The sequence below is a fragment of the Drechmeria coniospora genome, chromosome 02, assembly GCF_001625195.1.
Source record: "Drechmeria coniospora strain ARSEF 6962 chromosome 02, whole genome shotgun sequence".
Taxonomy (NCBI): domain Eukaryota; kingdom Fungi; phylum Ascomycota; class Sordariomycetes; order Hypocreales; family Ophiocordycipitaceae; genus Drechmeria; species Drechmeria coniospora.
In genome coordinates this window covers 55,217-73,336 of record NC_054390.1, presented here as the reverse complement: position 1 = coordinate 73,336, position 18,120 = coordinate 55,217, and the positions used below count along the sequence as shown (strand labels likewise).

Below are 18,120 nucleotides of genomic sequence, written 5' to 3'. Positions count from 1 at the left end.
CGCAGGTGCTCGTGGAGGGTGACGAAGCTGCGGGCCATGCGGCTCTCTGCCATCCGTCGTGGCAAGCAGGCACTGCAAGCAAAGGTCATGATGCCTACACGCATGTGTACGGAGCGGGTGCGCAGAGGAGTACGGAGCACCGTCGTTGTAGGTTCGTCGGAGCGTACAGTACTAGTACTGGGCACCGTACTGTACGGAGTGCCGAGCTAGGAGTGCTGGCAGTGCCTGTGGGTGTACGGAGTAGGTGAGGTACAGTGCCCAACGACACTAGTTCTCAGAGCACACTGTACAAGTACTCCGTAGGTGACACACAGCATACTGCCAGCACCGAGTTGCTGTACAGGTAGGTGTACGGAGCAGGCGACGTACAGTGTATCCCCACGACACTAGTTCTCAGCGCACGGTACAAGTAGGCCGTAAGTATGTGATCGGAGCACGCTGTACAAGTACTCCGTAGGCGACAGGCAGCATGCTGCCAGCACACTGTACAAGTGCTGTACTGGCGGACCAGTGACGGTACAAGCATGCATACACACATACATGTCAGTACCATACACCTACACTACATGTCAGTATACACCTACACCACATGTCAGTATACACCTACACTACATGTCAGTATACACCTACACTACATGTCAGTATTCGTCCGTTCGCTGTGCATGTACTTGCTTGTACGTATAGTGGGGTGGCAAAGTGTCGATTCCCCTGCGCTGTACTCCATACTTGCTCCGTACTGGTACTGTCACTGCCTGTAGGCAAAAGTGACGACTCGATTTTGGCAGCGCTACAGAGTGTTGCTTGCACTGCAAAATCGACACTTTTGCCATCCCGCCACTAGGTTCTATAGCACAACCAAATGAATTGTCACTTTTGTCAAACGACTGTACAGCAAGTACATGTACATGTACAGTGCTTACTTGCTCGTCCAGCACTCCGTTCCGATGCTCCGAAATGCCCTCGTTGGGCCATCTTGATGCGCAGCCGACGGCGCATCCGACGCTCGGCGGCCAGATTGCTCCCGTCACGGCGACCCTGGCACCCCCGCACCAAGACGTCACATGCTCAGGCGCAGGCCACTCATTCCCTGCCGCCGGTCAAGTCCAGATCACCGGCACGGAGTACGCGATCGCCTCGCCAAGAAATATTCAGCTGCCCAGCTGCGAGCCGTCGGGGGGCTGGCGATGGGCACGGCCGTGGCAGCATCGCCGTCTGGTGCCACGGTTCGTGCGGAGGATGCACCGTTTGCACAAGCATTTGCATGTACCTGTACGCCTGAAGCACCTGAAGCACCCGAAGCACCTACACGTGCAGCACGAGCCCAAGTACAGTGGATGCGAGCAAGCGCCTTAGTACATACATGCACTGTACGGTACACTGATGCGAGCAAGTGCATGTACAGGTGAGCAGGGCACTTGGTGCTGAGAAACCGCCACGGTACAAGCAGGCCAGAGGCCCTATTAGGCTCTATTAGTTGCAATACTTGCATTTACTGTACATTCCAAGACATCCATGCGGAAGCTCCGTGACGCAGGAATAATGTAAAAGTACTTGTCATCCAGTACGACGAGCGGCATTGGTACCTCGTACGCATCATCCTGCATGTACGGTACAAGCGTAGATGCGAGCAGCACCGACAGCGGGGTGGCAAAAATGTCGATGCAATTTGTACGAGCAGCACCGCCAAAGCTGAATCGTCAATTTTGTCGAGCCACCGTGCACTGATGCGAGCAAGTACATGTACGGTACATGCAGTGGTAGCCTGTAGGTGTGCAGAATAGTGCTGGGTGCTGAGTGCTGAGTGCGGCAAAGAAGCCACGACAGGTACCGGTACAAGCAGAGCAGAGACTCCATCACATGCCAGGACACCCACCGGCAAGTCCAACTATTGAAGTGCTTATTGCATGTGCAGCAGTTGTAGAGTACGGAATACGGAGTGGTTATTCATTACTACAAGTGCAGTACTCATGACAAGTACACCTTTTGTGCAGAGCAAGTGCAGTACTGTACATGATGCAAGTACTGCAACAGTGACGGTTGCCTGGTTCGGCACTTGTTGCGTACAGTACGTAATAATTACCAACTTGTACTTTCTGCGGCGCATGCACCTGTGCATTGCACTGTAAGTACTTACTGGTACTGTGATAATTGCAACTACCAGTACGGAGTACTTGCGTATACTTGTACGGAGTACTGTGCTCCGTACAGTACATGTACGGCACTTGCACGCTGCAACACTCGCACATGGCAAGGAGCACCTGTACTTGGGTGTGGTCTGCTTGTACTGGCAAGTACAGGATTGCTGTAGGGGTCTTGCACGCACTGTCCACCCGAGTACTCGACCGAGTACAGTACGTACTTGCAGCACATACTTACTGTACTCTGTGTCAAACGCCAAGTGCCATTCGCACATGTCCATCATATGGCACAACCCAAGTACCGGCATGTACAGGTACGCCCGCGAGGCTGGCACTCCGTGCTGCGCGGTACGTACCGGTACCGCATTGGCGGCGTCGGCGAGCGGCAACAGCGTGCAGAGAAGGCGCCGGCTAAATTTTCGGCCGGCGGGGTCCTGTTTGATTGCTCGCTCCCCCCCCCCCCCATTCACCGCGGCGCTCGGGATCTCCCGATCCGCTGCGCTGGGTTGGGATCTATTATCTCGCTCTCCCCGTTCCGCCCACCGTCCCCATGCAAGCAAGTACAGTATACCTTCGTCGCCGCCCCCCCGCAGGCGACGGCGTGCCGTACAGGGTACCTCGCAGCAGCGGCAGCCTCCTCGCCGGGTACGGCTCGCCATTGGACCGCCCCGGCCCCCCCCCTGGCGTCGCCTCGTAGCCTCGCCCAGCTCGCCGGTGGCGGATGCCTCCTCGCGCTCCCACGGTGCGAGCAAAGGGGACTAGATCGCCAGGGTCGGCGGCACGCCCGTCGATCGGGTGCACGTAAAAAGGCCGAGTTCGCCTCGCCGCCGGTCGAGGCGAGATGCTCGTCGCACAGCCCATCCATCCTCGATCGTCCAACCGGCTCCCGTCTCCCCTCGATCGACGCGGCGAGAGAACGACTCTTGCCTCGAACGAGGTGCAAAGTTTCACCGCAGGCAGCCTCACCTTCGGATCCCCATTCGCCCGGACGCGCGAGGCAGCCCACCCTGTCCGTCGACCCGTCGACCGTGGTCGTCCCGCGGCGACGAATATCGGCCTTCTGGACACGCGCGCTCGACGGCTGCTTCCGCATCACGACACGACGTGACGAACATGTCCGCCTGACCCTGCCGTCTGCGATTGCGAGCCACGTCGACGGCATCCACGACCATCGGCGGCGGGCACGACCATCCGGCCCTGCCTGTCGACGTGCGCTATAAAGGGGGACGATGCCGATAGCCATCCTGCTGCCGGCCACCAAGATTCGCCAGCGACGGCATCGGCAGCAACCAAGACAGCCCGGATTCGGATTCGCCCTCATGGCAGACCTCGACGTCAGCGTCCAACCGCCGAGCCGGGTGCAGACCGGCCGACGGCTGTACCCGCCCGTCGTCGTGCGGCACTCGGTCTCGGACGCCGACGCCGGCCACCACTTCGCCACCGTCGTCCTCGTCGACGAGGAGGGCGCCGTCGTCGACGCCGACCTCGACGGCACCAAGGCCGCGAGCCGACTCGAGCTGGGCGGCAGCGGCGAGGCGGGCCCCTCGACGCTCGTCTTTGCCTTTGCCGACCTGCGCATCGCCCGCGAGGGCACCTTTGTCATCCGCGTCGACGTCTACCACGTCGCCCCCGCCGGCGCCGCCGGCGCCGTGCTCGTCGGCCAGGTCCAGACGCGACCGATCCGCGCGTCGGCGGCCGAGACGGCAGCCGAGAGTCCATGTAGGTCGTCGCACACCTCGTCCCTTCTCGTGAACGTCGGACTGACAGGCCGCCCGCTCAGCGTCGGACGAGCAGGCCCTCATGAGGAGCCTTGGTCGAGCAGGATTTCCCCCGCCGCCTGGCCCGTGACGGCGTCGGGCCCTCGCCGCCTAGGGCGTCCGCTCGACGGGAGGCATCCGCTCGACGAAGAGCATCCGCTCGACGAAGAGCATCCGCTCGACAGGAGGCATCCGGGGGGTCGGCAGGACGGGAGCGTCGGCCGTCGGCCGGATCCATGGCGAGCTGGCCATCGAGAGGCGAGAGGTGAGGACAGGTGTTCCGTCGATGGGCAGAGAAGGGGCGATGGCGAGGCCGACGAAGCTGAATCGAGTCACTTGACCCGCCGACGCTTGAAGCACACAAGTACTTGTACGCGTGTGCAGCGCAGCACGGGGTACGGCACGGCGTACATGTACAAGACGTTTTCGCCGCCGCAGCAAAGCATTGGTCACGGCACCTGCAACAAAGCACAGCGATACTTGCGTACAGTCACTTGACAAAAGTGACCATGTAGTCTTGGTAGCGCTACTCCTACAAATTGCATCGACAATTTTGACACCCCGCTGTACGTGTACGGAGTACAGATACACGGTGGATACACGAACCGGACCGTAATGCTTGTGCTCGTGCGTGTACATGTACGGAGTACACCTGCTCCAAACACCTTCCAGTGCTGTACTTGCATCTTCCAGTGATGTACACCTTCCAGTGCTGTGCACGTACTGTACATACACCTGATCCAAACACCTTCCAGTGCTGTACTTGCACCTTCCAGTGATGCAAGTACACCCTCCAGTGCTGCACACCTTCCAGTGCTGTACTCGTACCTTCCAGTGCTGTACTTACACCGTCCAGTGCCGTGCACGTACTGTACAGCACGGCAGGTGCTTGTACCTGTACCGCATGCCGCACGGCACATGCACGTGTTTGCAAGTAACGATACTTGGGTGCCGTCGCTGGTGTGCATCCACCTGCTCCATGCCTGCGCACCTACAGTACTGTTTGCCCCTCCGCACGCCATGCTCAGCAGCCCACGCCGCCTCGTCCAGCCCTCTCGGCATCCTTCGCCTCTCCTGGAGGAGGCGTCCGGCGGCGTCGACGTGGCGACGATGGCCTCGCCGATGGATTTCGGAGCGCCTACGGTTCCAGTTTGGTCCCCGATCCGGACGCGCGGGTTGGGGGTCCCTCGATCTGGTGGAACCGCGCGGAATACTCCGTGCAGTGGCTTGGGCCCGCCGTCTCCCTCGCCGTTTCACAGGGACGACCCTGGCACCCCATGCGCGACCCATGCGCGGCCCCCCCCCCATGCGTGCGTACCGGACGGTGTCGTGCCGGCCAGGGGCATGATTCTTCGGCCGCGCAACCGATGCGAGGGCAGATGACTCCCTCCGAATCGAGTCCGTCGCCGCCGCCGAGGTCGGAGCGGGCGCGGCGGGAGAGTCCTCCGGGACGTCTGCGGCGAGCGAGCGCACTGCGCCGTCGTGGTCGACGACGGGGACTAGGAGGTAGCGTCGTGTACCGCCATGTACCGCCATGTACCGCAAGCATCGCCCGCACCGCGACTGTTGGGGGCGAGCCGGCGCAGCTGTTAGCGTCCAGGTTCCTCGTGGGTGCGCCGTGGCCGTGCCGGTACGAGGGCCACAAACGCCCGCGCCACCGACAGCCTCTCGTCGGCGTACCCTGCGGCGCGCCTGTACATGCGGGTACTTGCACCTCGCCTTGGTGCCTCCCTAGCAGCCGTCCCGACTCCCGAGTCCCAGCGGCCTAGCGCACCCACGACAGCTGGGGGGGGCCCCCGAGCCTAGCGCTGGCCTTCAGCTCCAGACCAGGCGCCGTCGGCCAGGGTCCGATGCCTTCGCCTTGGCGACCGCCGCGGCCGCCAACCTTTTTTCCCTTCAGCGCCTCTCGGCCGCCAAACCTCCCGGCGACCAGTGCCTGCAGAGCCCGAGAAGCGGCCGCGGCGAGGTGCTCTTACGTATGCCTGCGTTCTAGATCTAGCCTCGAGATCGACCTGGACCCTCCAACGACCATCTCCATCCGCCGAACAATCGGCGCGACGTCGAGACTCGGGTCCACGGCGAGGCCGGCGCCATACCCTTGCAGCACGAATTATGCAGTCCTCGTGCATGCGCGTTCACGGCTGCTCATGCGGGCGTACAGTCACTTGACAAAAGTGACGATGCAGCTTTGGCAGCGCTACTGCTACGAATTGAATCGACATTTCTGCCACCCCACTGTACGAGTGGATGTACTTGTACAACCACTTATTCCTTGCTTGCTTGCCTGCACGGCATGGGACATTGTACCAGTGGCAGTCGATGCGCTCCGTACCACTACGGTGCATGTGCGGTGCATGTACAGTACATGTGCCTGTATTTGCCTCCACCGAGCATGACAGTGTACTTGGTGCCCCGTACCAGGTGCTATGGTGGGGTGGCAAAAATGTCGATGCAATTTATAGGAGTAGCGCCACCAAAGCTGAATCGTTACTTTTGTCAAGCGCCTCGGTGCTCCGTACTTGGACAAGCTCATCTGTGCTTGGGATAAGTAATGCTGCAAGTACAAGGACTTGTACGGGCCATCACTCGCGCACGCAGTTCCCAGTATTGCAGCACATGAATACTGCAAGTAAAAGTACTTGTACGGGGCGAGTACGGGCCATCACTCGCGCGCAAGCGAATACAAGGACTTGTAAGTACGAGGCGAGTACTGTGCGGACCATCTCTGAATACCAACACAAGCAAGTACAAGTACAAGTGCGGGGCGAGTACGGGCCATCACTGGTGCACGCAGTTCCGAGTAATATTACTCCGTACAGTATTACCTGAATACTGCAAGCAAGTTCGAGTACGAGTACGGGGCGAGTACGGACTATCACTGGTGCACGCAATTCCAAGTACTGTAATATTAAGTAAATACTGCAAGCAAGGACAAGTACGAGTACGGGGCGAGTACGGGCCATCACTCGCGCACGCAGTTCCCAGTATTACAGTACATGAATACTGCAAGCAAGTACAAGTACTGTGCTTACTTCCATGAATACTGCGAGAAACAAGTACAAGTACAAGTACCGGGACAGTTCGGGCCATCACTCGCGCACGCAGTTCCCAGTATTACAGTACATGAATGCTGCAAATATGTACAAGTAATACTTGCCCGTACGGACCGTCACTCGTGCACGCAGTTCCGAGGGCCTGTACAACTACTTGTCTGCACCACGCTCGTCTCGTTCCCGTCGCACGGCGCTGTACCCCGAGGATGCCCTTTGCCTGGTCGATGAGGGTAGATTGATTGCTTGCACGTACATGCACGCCTGTGCCGAGCAGTTCATTGCACCTCGTGCGCCGTTGTCTCCGTTCCCGTCGCGCTACACCGCATCCCATGGAGGCCCTTCACGGAGACCCTTCACCTGGTGAGGATGTGCTTCGTTGCATGAGCGTGCATTGCTGTAGCTGCTTGTACCTGCGCATCGTTGCCGAGTACTCTACGGCGGATGCCATGTAGTTCCAGGTACTTGTCATCACCCGGCGCCCGTCTCCGTTTCCACCGCCCTGTATTCCGTGCTGTGCCCAAGATGGCCTTGACCTTGTTGATACGAATGTACATGCGAGTACTTGCGTCTACATGCACGTCGGTACGGAGCATTACGGGGTACAAGTGCACCAACATGGACGAGAAATACATGCAAGCACATGTACACCGTACAGCTACTGTACTTATAGTGGCATCTACAGTGCTCAAGTACCAGGTAGTGACTGAATACAGTCCTACAGCACATACTTGCATCAAGTACCTATAATAGCTCCGTACTCCGTACATGTGCACTTAATGATCCCTACAGCGCTTGCTCCCCCAAGTCCAGGCCACCTACAGGCCCATGGCCTGCCTACCCGGGAGCCTGGGCCGACGCTCACCATTGGCACAGGTTGCTGGCATGGAACGGCGAGTATGCGTCGTTTTGATGCGTCGTTTCGCACCATCGGAAAAAAAGCATCCCATGCGCCAAAAGCATCTCATCATCGGCGATGCCGTCGTGCATTGTTATCCGTTGTCGAGCTGGGCCTTGTTGCTCGTCGACGCCGGAACATCCGTCGGTCCTGGCCGTGAAAATCAATCACCGCCTGATAATCACGTGCGTGCTCGGTACTTGGAGGCCATCGCCGTCGACACCTTCGACCTGCGTGCCCCGCGCCTGCGCCCCTATCGTCCGTTAGCGGCCATGTACACTTTCTCCACCACCTCGGATCGTGCTTGCCTGCACAACCTCTCCTCCTCTCCGCCTCGGTGGCAAAGAAGCCAAACGACCAGCAGCAACAACAGCAGCATCATCATCATCATCATCAGCATCATCATCAGCAGCATCAGCAGGACAAGTGGCGACAGACGGCACGCGAGTCGCTGCCCCCCCCCCCCCCCCCCCCATTGTCGCTTGCCATCTGCTCGAGACCGGAAATGGTCTACTACTACACCTCCACCGTCGTCGAGCCCTCGGCCTTCATCTACGTCGGCAAGGACAAGTTTGAGAGTCAGTGCTCCCGAGCAGCATTCGTCCCCCTCGTGCCCTTTGCCGAACCAGCACGTCTTACTCGGCATGCCAGATGAGGACTTGATAGAGTACGGGTGGGAGGAGGACATCTGGCAAGCCTTCCCTCCGTCCGTCGTGCCGTCCGTCGTGCTCATCGTCGCAGGGTACGAATGCACCCGTCTCGCCTCGCCTCCTCTCGCCAGCTCACACGCCGTGCCAGTTCCACGTGGATAAGCTCTCGAGCGCCCACATCTACCTCCGCATGCAAGAGGGCCAATCCTGGGATGCCCTCCCGGCCGATCTCGTCGCCGACCTCGCTCAGCTCACAAAGGCCAACTCCATCGAAGGTTCCGTGCCCCCGTGATCCAAACGCCCGAACCCGTCGCGTCTCGTGCTGAAGCCGTCCTCCAAGGCAACAAAAAGGACAACATCACCGTCATCTACACGCCCTGGTCGAACCTCAAAAAGGATGGCTCCATGGATGTCGGCCAAGTGAGCTTCAAGGACCCCCGCAAGGTGATGCCGAACGAACCCCTCTCCCGGCCCCGACCGCCCCGGCTGACGACCGGCAGGTCAAGCGTGTCCTCGTCGCCCAGCGCGAGAACCCCATCGTCAACCGGCTCAACAAGACCAAGGTCGAGAAGAAGCCGGACCTGAAGCTCGAGCGCGACGAACGCCTCAAGATGCTCCGCCGGCGGGAGCAGGACGCCCAGCAGCAACGGGTCAGTGCCGTCGCCGTCGCCGCCGTGAACCGCCCCCTAACGTGCTTGACGCAGAGGAAGGAAGAGGCCAAGCAGGCGCAGGAGTGGAAGGAAAAGAAGTGGCAAAAGGATCACGCCTACGACAAACTCTTTACCGAAGAAAACATGGCCGCCATGAGCAACCAGGAGCGCGACGAAAATTGGGAAGACGACTTTATGTGATTGCTATCAAAACAATACACTCGCCTTGTGCCAACCTCCTTGGTCCGAGGGACGCATCCGCTTTGGTTCGAGGGACGCATCCGCCTTGGCCCGAGGGACGCATTCTCCTTGGCCACAGGAATGCATCTGCCTGGCCCGAGGGACGCATCCGCCTGGCCCGAGGGACGCATCCGCCTGGCCCGAGGGTCGCATCCTCCTTGGCCCGAGGAACGAGCCAGTATAGCCGCCAGGAGCGCGACGAAAATTGGGAAGACGACTTTATGTGATTGCTGCTATCAAAACAATACACTCGCCGTGTGCCAACCTCCTTGGTCCGAGGGACGCATCCGCCTTGGTCCGAGGGACGCATCCGCTTTGGTTCGAGGGACGCATCCGCCTGGCCCGAGGGACACATTCTCCTTGGCCACAGGGACGCATCTGCCTGGCCCTTGGGACGCATCCTCCTTGGCCCTCGGGACGCATCCTCCTTGGCCCTCGGGACGCATCCGCCTGGCCCTCGGGATGCATCCCTCGGGACGAGCCAACATGGCCGCCATATGCAACCAGGAGCGCGTCGAAAATTGGAAAGATGACTTTATGTGATTGCTGCTATCAAAACAATACACACGCCGTATCTCAACCTCCCTCGTCCGAGGGACGCATCCTCCTTGGCCCGAGGAATGAGCCAATATAGCCGCCAGGAGCGTGACGAAAATTGGGAAGATGACTTTTATGTGATTGCTGCTATCAAAACAATACACATGCCGTGTCTCAACCTCCCTGGCCCGAGAGACGCATCAGCCTGTCCCGAGGGACGCATCCTCGGCCCGAGGGACGACCCAACATGGCCGTGACAACGTCAGACGGCGCTCTTGGCCAATGCCGCCAGATCCAATTCCACCGACGCCAGCTACACTGGCCGGCAATGCATGCTTCCTTGTCGTCCTTCCTTCGCTCAGTGGAGGCCGATCCTACAGCTCCTGCCAAAGCTAGAGTCCTCGAGCCGACCAAAGACAAAGGGCGAAACCTCTCCGTACCACGCTGCCTCGTCCACGTTCGTCGACGGTGCCGCCTCATCGTCCGCCGCCGCCGTCCGGCCCACCGGCTCGTCGCCGCAGCAGGGGACCGGAGCGCCGCCCGGCAGCCGAATCTCCTTTGCCTTGACCGTCTCGGCAACGTCGAGCAGGAGGACGTCCATGGGGCAGATGTAGGCCACTCGCTTCCTCTGGCTCCATGCCAGCACGTGGCCGCACAGCCGTCCGTCGTGGCGATTGACGATCCATGCGCCGCTGTCGCCGGGCGTGCCGATGGGCGCGCCACCCTCGCCGTCGCTCCGCTCCGTTCCCGACGCTTGGCTCGTGACTTGGTACGTGTGGCTCGGCGTCTGGCGCCCGTAAATCTTGACGCTCGTCAACGCCGGCAGGATCTGGCCCGTCCGAAGCCCGCTCGTCCGCGCCATGCACTGCACGGCCATGCCGGGAAGGGAGGACGAAGGGACGACGCTGGTCGGTCGTAGAACGGGCGCGTCCGCCTTGCCGTCGGCCGGCTTCAAACGTCCGTCGCCGCTTCCGCACGCTCGGGGCATCTCGTTGTCGCCCGGCGGCCGCGAATCCGTGAATTCAAATAAGGCCCAATCCACCTCGTGGACGAGGCCGTGGGCCAACCGGCGGCGGATGCCGCTCGAGGCGTACACCTCCCCGAGACCCATGGAGCAGAGGTGCTCGTCATCCTTATCCTCCTCGACGGGGTAAAAGTTCTCCCTCACGTCGTCCAGGGCAGGCTGCGTGACGACGTAGGGCTCGTCAAGCAGACCGGGATCGAGCCCCGGAATGTCGCCGGCGGCAAAGTATCTCGCGTCGTCCTCGTCGCCGTCGTCGCTTGCCACGTCGTCGGATTCCGCGAAGCTAGCCTCCGACTCGGTGTCGGACAGGCAATATTCATCGTCCTCGGCCCCCTTGCCCTGTGCGTGCGCGTCGGCCTTCATGCTGCGGATGGCCTGTTGCTCGTCGTCGTCGAGCTCTGGGTCGTCGAGCATATGGTGCACCGTCATGCCGAACTGGACTCCGTCGACGAGTATCAGACCGCCGTAGCTGACGGGAGGAAGATGACGCTTGCCGGTCCAGGCGCCGATGCTCGCTCCGTTGTGCACGCGCCGCTGCCTGTCCGTGTTGGCGGCTTCCACCGCGTTGTCGTCGCCCTCGGCGTCCGCCGTTGCCGTGGCCGACTGCTTGCGCGATCGAACAACGCACCCCCTGCACACCTTGAGCGCGAATCCGGTGGTGCCGTCGAACAGGCAGCCGAGCTGCTTCTTCAAAATGGCACGGACCTTGCCGACCGAGGCGCAGACGACCAGGACCGTCGGCCGCGTCCTGCTTGGGCTCGTGCCCACGGACTCGAGGGAAATCTCGACGGATTCGGCGTGCTTGCGATAGAAGTGGCGAAGTGCCTGGTTAATCTGGGGCATCAGGATCTTGTTCCACTTTTCGACGTCGTCGGGTGCGAGCGGAACGTGAGGATAGAGTCTCATCTTGGGCACCGCCGCCGTCGTCGTGTCTGCCAGTGCGTTAGCGCGCATCGTGCACACGACGGGGGCGAGCGGGTCGATCGTACCCACGGCGGCGGCCGCCTTACCCATGGCCTCCGCCTCCCTCGTGGCCTCTTTTTTGCGGCGCGACTCGGGCGTCGACGCCTTTGCATCGCTCGCGTCGCGCTCCGGCGTCGACGTCTTCGCATCGCTCAAGCCTCCCTCTGGCACCTTCGAGCCAAGCTGCTGGCTGTCATGGGGCTGGAGCTTGGGGGCGAGCCGCTCCTCCTGCCCGATGACGCCGTCGAGAATGCAGCACGTCTCGAGGTAGCGGGTTACGCGATCTTGGACCGAGGAAAGAAGTGAAACGCCGGTGATGTTCCCGGACGCTTCTTCGTCCGCTCCCCGCCAGCAGACTTCCACGGCCTTCCTGTACAAGCTGCCGCATCGGACGGCAAGCTCGTCCAGCAGCGACTCTGAGGGTGGTGCCGATGCCATCTGGGCGGCGATGACATCGTGCTTCGTCCACAGACCAATGGACAACAGGAGCACGGCCAAGGCATGCAACTCCAGGACGCGCCGATCCGTCAAAGCCGGTACGGGGAATGGCTTTGCCTCTTGCGGATCCAACGGATGATGCCAAGAGGACAAGTCGAGCGGCACGACGGGTGGGGTGAAGAGGTCAAAGGAGGACACCAGAGGCCGTCTGATGTCGACGGCGCGCGGCGAAGAAGCGAAGCCACGCGTGGCCTTGGCGAAGCATATGCTCGCATCCGTCAAGTTGCCGTGGGTGATGCATCTGGCGTGCATGTCGAATACCGTGTTGGCCAGGTTGTGGGCAAGGCGAAACTTGGCTTCCAACGGAGGCTCGGGGCCGCCGGCGGAGAGGAGTTGACGCAGCGTCGGCAGGTTGAACGCGGGCTTCTGCGTCGCTTCGTCGACCGAGACGGGATCAAACGACGTGGGGAATCGATAGACGAGGCCGAGCCTTGCGTTTTCCAGATCCTCAAAGTAACCGAGCAGACGGGGCAGGCCGGTCCAAGCGGCCGGGGGACGCTGCGAGTCCTGAAGGAGGCCGGCGAAGAGCTTCTCGAAGAGGGCCATGGGAGGCATGATGCCCGTCGTCGCGAAGATGGGGTCAAAGGCGGCATACTCGAGGAGAAGCGGGGCGATGGGTCCGTTGGTGGCCTCTGGGTTGAGCTCCGCGTAGGCCGTCCTGCTCATGAAGGCGACGGTCCTCTCCATCGCAGGCGGGGTCCCCTCCATCGCAGGCGGCAGGTGAGTGAGGGTTTTGGGGTCAATCTGCTGGGGCGCCTGCATGCGGGTCGACTCGAAGGGACGAAGCTCATGCTCGGGCGTCACGTAGGCCGTCTTGCACGTGCGTCGCGGCACGACGCCGGACCGGGCGCGCGAGAGGTCGAAGAGGGTGTCGATGCACGAGGTGAGGTCACGAACGAGATCCTCGAAGCGAGCCTTATCCCAGCTCACGAGCGACGACTTCTCGCGGGGCGAGCCTTCGCTCGCGGCCTTGAGCCTCAGCCACATGGGCTCCACCTCGGCGTGGATGTCCTTGATGGTGGACAGGATGCTGCCGACGACCTCGCTCAGGCCGGCCCTGGAGAGGGATTCCTCCATCTCCGACGCCTGGTTCGAATCGGACCACTCGAGGCCCCAGCTGGAGAAGCGGTCCCTCTGGATGCGCAGCTTGCGTTGCAAGTCTTTTACGTCGGGGTTGTGGTCCTGGCCCAGGAGGGGAATGCCGACAAAGTCGGCGGATTTCTTGGTGACGTCGTAGAGGGCACTCAGACGGGGCCGCAACGGCAGCTGAAAGCCGGCAAGGGGTGCAAAGGACGCCATGGCGAAAAAGTGCAGGCCTGAGAGGGGGGAAATGGACCGCTCGGTTGACGACGAGGCAAGCCTATGATGCAAGCCAATGATGCAAGCCAATGATGCCCTCTTTCGGCGGAAAAGGCAGCGAGCGTGTGGATGTGACGAGGGCGAGCTGCTCGACGGCGTAGGCCCACCTACTCAGCCGGCGAGAAGAAGCATGGCAGCGCCGAGGGCCAGGAAGGAAAGGGACGACGGAACGACGTTGAGGGAGGAAAGGGACGACGAAACGACGTTGAGGGAGGAAAGGGACGACGGAACGATGTTGATGGAGGTTTGGTTGGGGCGATGTGGAAGCGGGAAAGAGTTGCCTTGAAGTGCAGGCAGCAGGCTACCCAGGCCACGTGATGGATGATGGATTGCGAGCCTCTCGTGCGAGTACGTAGCAGTACGGAGCGATGAGCATCATCCGCCGCCGCTTCCATGTAGCAGTACTTGCATGAAATGGCCTCGAGCCACATTCAGCCGAATGCTGCTGCCTGGCCTGAGGCTGACGCTCTGGCGAATGGTGGAGGCGTTGGGAGCTGCGGAAGAGCCAATGAAGGACGGATGCCACAGCGGCCATTGCGGGGCCGGCTCCCCCAAGGCCAACGTCCTGTAGGTGTGGTGTACATGTACTTGTACTTGCGGGACGCACTTGGACGTGGTGCATGCACATGTAGAAGGCACTTGCAAAGCTGCACAGTACGGGCACTTGCTCTCTTGCGTACGGAGGGCTGCCGTAACCCTACAGTGTCTTGGTGAATATCCCACAGGCTCCAGAGGCGCAGGCGCATACAGGCTCGGCTTGGACTCGCCAGCAATCGATGGTTCGTTGATTCAGATATGAAACTGCTTCGACATCCGTCTGGGATGGCGGCTGCCCGTTGTCGGAAGTCATGTCGGACAACGATTGGCATTTGTAGGCGTGCAAGCTGGTGGTTGTCGTAGCCGATGGCAGAATTATATATATCATATTTTACCGGAATCGATGAGTCTTTGGAAATTGCTGTCCCTCCCGCGTCTCTGCGACGGCAGTGATCCGACAAGGCGCCACCATTCGATCCATCCGACAACGACTGGCATTTGTAGGCATGCGAGCTGGTGGTTGTCGTGGCCGATGGCCGATGATATATAATATATTTTACCGGAATCGACGAGTCTTTGGAAATTGCTGTCCCTCCCGCGTCTCTGCAACGGCAGTGATCCGACAAGGCGCCACCATTCGATCCATCCGACAACGACTGGCATTTGTAGGCGTACGAGCTGGTGGTTGTCGTGGCCGATGGCAGATAATACATAATATATTTTACCGGAATCGATGAGTCTTTGGAAATTGCTGTCCCTCCCGCGTCTCTGCAACGGCAGCGATCCGACGAGACGCCACCATTCGAGCCATCCCTTTGACGCCCCTTTCCTCGTAGCTTTCGATGATATACCTGTTGGCTTTCGCTTATCCGATGGAAGTGCTACTGGTTGTTGTCGTCGTGCTGTGCAGAGTGCCGTACGAAGAAATACAGTGTAGCAAGTGCCTGAGGACACGTTGGCAAGTGAAAGAACTTGTACAGTGCGGCTTGCTATTGATTCCATACTGCCGTGGCAATCAAGAGGCCTTGCCTGCCAGAGCTGGAGCCTCAGGCCAGCATTCAGCTGCACGTGGCTCGAGTCCAATCCATCCATGTACATGTACCGCAAGTGCCGCTACAGTACAAGGAAGCGGCGGTGAATGATGCTCGTCGCGGCAAGTACAGGTACTCCGAGTGCGGTATATCGTCCATCACGTGGCCTGATAAGAGGTGCCTGCTTGTACTTGCACAGTCAGATCGTACTCGAAGGCGTGCTGTACTGGTAACTACGGCGTACCATCAATACCGGAATTATTTGGCGATTCGAGACGCGGACAAGCTCGTCAGCCTCCAGCTGGTACTCCGTACATGCAAAGCCAAGTCTTTCCCGCTTCCAGGCCCCCATCACCCCAACCAAAGGCCTCAACATCATTCCGTCTTCTCATCAGTCCTTGGCCCTCTTCTTGTCCATGCTTCTTCTCGCCGGCTGAGTTGGCGGCTGTACGCCGTCGAGCAGCTCGCCCCTCGTCGCCCTCGCACGCTCGCTGCCCCCCCCAACGAAAGATGGCACCAGGACTGTCGTCGGCAGCATCTTGTCGGCAGCATCTTGTCCGCCATCAATGACATTCACGCCGAGGTGGAGTCACATTGTGCTGGCGTTGCAGCCGGAAGCAAAGGCTTGCCCCATGAGAGGTTGTCGCGTAAGCCTCTACGACGTTTCCAAGAAATTCAGTGACTTTGGCAGGATTCTCATCCCTCGGGCCAGAACTACACGCCAAGTTGATTCCAACAACCTTAGTCCTGGTCAGCTTCGGACATCGCCCGTGCGATGAGACTTGCCCTACGCGGTTTACAGCCCGACCCTTGATAAAGGCCGCTCTTCTCCAGGAGAAGCAGAAAACTGAATGAAAAAATATATTGGCCGGCTCCCGGGTGCTGGCAAGTCTCCTTCCTTCCTGAGCGTGATGCCCCGAGGAGACCCTGGTTACCCTCATTGCCGGCGGTGACAGTGCAGGGGACGCCCTCCTCGACGAGGTGCTGGACGGCGATGGCCCCAGGATACTGCAGGGGTAGGGCTCATCCGTCATTGGGGACCATGTGCGTTGCAGACTGGTAACTCCGCCTGTGCTGCCCCACGTGCCTCATGATGTTGCAACTCACCGAGATGTCAAAGACAAGCGTTCTTCCCCGTTGAACCTGCGTCATCGGCAGCTGCGTGAAAGCAACGTCTGGCGTCGGCATGGCTCCGGGCGACAAATGCCTACGTCTCATGCACCCACGAAACTTTGCATTTTGCCGACCAATATTATGAGAATAGCACTGACTTTGTGTAGGCTTCATATATCAGATGGACCGGAACAGAACGTCAAGCAGCGAGAATACCATGAGACTAGCACTGACTTTGTGTAGGCTTCATGCATCAGATGGACCGGAGCAGAACATCAAGCAGCGAGAATACCATGAGACTAGCACCGACTTTGTGTAGGCTTCATGCATCAGATGGACCGAAATAGAACATCAAGCAGCGAGCAACGAAAAGAGAGGACAAATTCATGCCAGTAGTCGTCTACCAACCAGGCAGCCGCTGTCCTTTCCAACCAAGTATACAATGCAGAAAAATGGGATATTCATGCTCTTCCGTCTTTCAGAGAGCAACGAAGCGAGCGTGTGAGAATAACGAGGGCGAGCTGCTCGACGATACGCCTACCAACTGAGCCGGCGAGAAGAAGCATGACAGCGCCGAGGGCTAGGGAGGGAAGGGAAGACGGGAGGGGAACGACGTTGATATTTTTGTTTGGGCCGAGGGCGATGGGGAAGCGGGAAAGAGTTGTCTTGCCTTGCCTTTTCTTATACAGACAGCAGCCTACCCGGACCACATGATGGGTGGTGAAATTTACGAGTACATTTAGCCTCATGCATACTGCTGCCTGGCGAGAGGCACCGATTGCTGAGAGCCAATAGAGGACGGTGCTCCGATGCACGCCTTAATCTAGAACCAGTAGGCACGCCATGTATCGTGATGCTGCTGAAGGCTGCCGCGTTGCCATCTCATGAGTGCACTTGTATTCTGGCCGTACAAAAGTCTACCCCTACGAGCATTTCACGAGACATTATTCACGTATTCCAACAACTCGACTTGGTGGCGAAGCCGACTTGCCTGTTCTACTGCGTAACGAGTGAGAAGAATTACCATTACAATCACGTGATTCCGCGATTGCCTCGTGCAACTTCTATTCTGGCCCTTCTATTCTTCACGTTTCCACCTTTACTCCCCCAAACCGGCACAGCACGACCTTCTCGATCATGGCCCTAAGCAAGGAACAAATCAAGATCATTGCAGAGCATCCGCTTGATGAGTCATTGAACGATATTCGCATCAAGCTGCGCGGTTGCGCTGATAAGCTGCAAGTTGCAGTGGTGGCAAGCCTTTTAGGAATACTTATCCTGTCTTCAGCTGCCTACTACCTACCCGTACCGGATACAAGCGATAATATTGCAGAAAAGCTGCTCCGTCTCAAAAATCATGTCCATCAACGCGCAATCAAGCCAGAATGTTTTCGGCCACTTGTGGACGCTGTCGTCGCAAAATCACCCGACAGCGATATCTGGGCGGCCGTCTTTTGCCTTGCCGATGCTCTCGATCGTTCTACTCTCCCTCCCTCGACTATGCTCCTGGCTTCGGCCAAAGTCCCGGCTTCGGCCAAAGAAAAGCGCATCTGGGAGTGGCTTCTTTCTGTAGAAGAAGTCGACGCACGACACAATGGGACATCAAGAAGCAGCGAGCAACGAAAATAGGACAAATTCAAGCTGGCAGTCGTCTACCAACCCGGCAGTCGTCCAC

At 59.4% G+C, this 18,120-nt stretch overlaps 5 protein-coding genes across 5 annotated transcripts; 4 read left to right on the top strand and 1 right to left on the bottom strand.

The window, feature by feature from the left end:
- Positions 1-3,367: 3,367 nt before the first annotated feature.
- On the top strand, positions 3,368-4,393 carry DCS_03322 (uncharacterized protein; the record flags this gene model as incomplete). The annotated part of the gene is made up of 1 exon (XM_040800643.1): positions 3,368-4,393. One exon carries the CDS (start codon positions 3,368-3,370, stop codon positions 4,391-4,393), a length of 1,026 nt encoding a protein of 341 aa, XP_040655676.1.
- Positions 4,394-7,563: 3,170 nt separating this feature from the next.
- DCS_03321 (uncharacterized protein) lies at positions 7,564-8,506 on the top strand (the record flags this gene model as incomplete). The annotated part of the gene is made up of 3 exons (XM_040800642.1): positions 7,564-7,644; positions 7,738-8,421; positions 8,495-8,506. The coding sequence occupies 3 exons, from the start codon at positions 7,564-7,566 to the stop codon at positions 8,504-8,506; spliced, it is 777 nt and encodes a 258-aa protein (XP_040655675.1).
- Positions 8,507-8,683: 177 nt separating this feature from the next.
- Positions 8,684-9,344, top strand: DCS_03320 (Coiled-coil domain-containing protein 25; the record flags this gene model as incomplete). Its single annotated transcript, XM_040800641.1, has 4 exons — positions 8,684-8,768; positions 8,822-8,913; positions 8,994-9,143; positions 9,198-9,344. 4 exons carry the CDS (start codon positions 8,684-8,686, stop codon positions 9,342-9,344), a joined length of 474 nt encoding a protein of 157 aa, XP_040655674.1.
- A 934-nt stretch (positions 9,345-10,278) lies between these two features.
- DCS_03319 (uncharacterized protein) lies at positions 10,279-13,704 on the bottom strand (the record flags this gene model as incomplete). The annotated part of the gene is made up of 1 exon (XM_040800640.1): positions 10,279-13,704. One exon carries the CDS (start codon positions 13,702-13,704, stop codon positions 10,279-10,281), a length of 3,426 nt encoding a protein of 1,141 aa, XP_040655673.1.
- Positions 13,705-17,582: 3,878 nt separating this feature from the next.
- On the top strand, positions 17,583-18,074 carry DCS_03318 (uncharacterized protein; the record flags this gene model as incomplete). Its single annotated transcript, XM_040800639.1, has 1 exon — positions 17,583-18,074. One exon carries the CDS (start codon positions 17,583-17,585, stop codon positions 18,072-18,074), a length of 492 nt encoding a protein of 163 aa, XP_040655672.1.
- Positions 18,075-18,120: the final 46 nt, after the last annotated feature.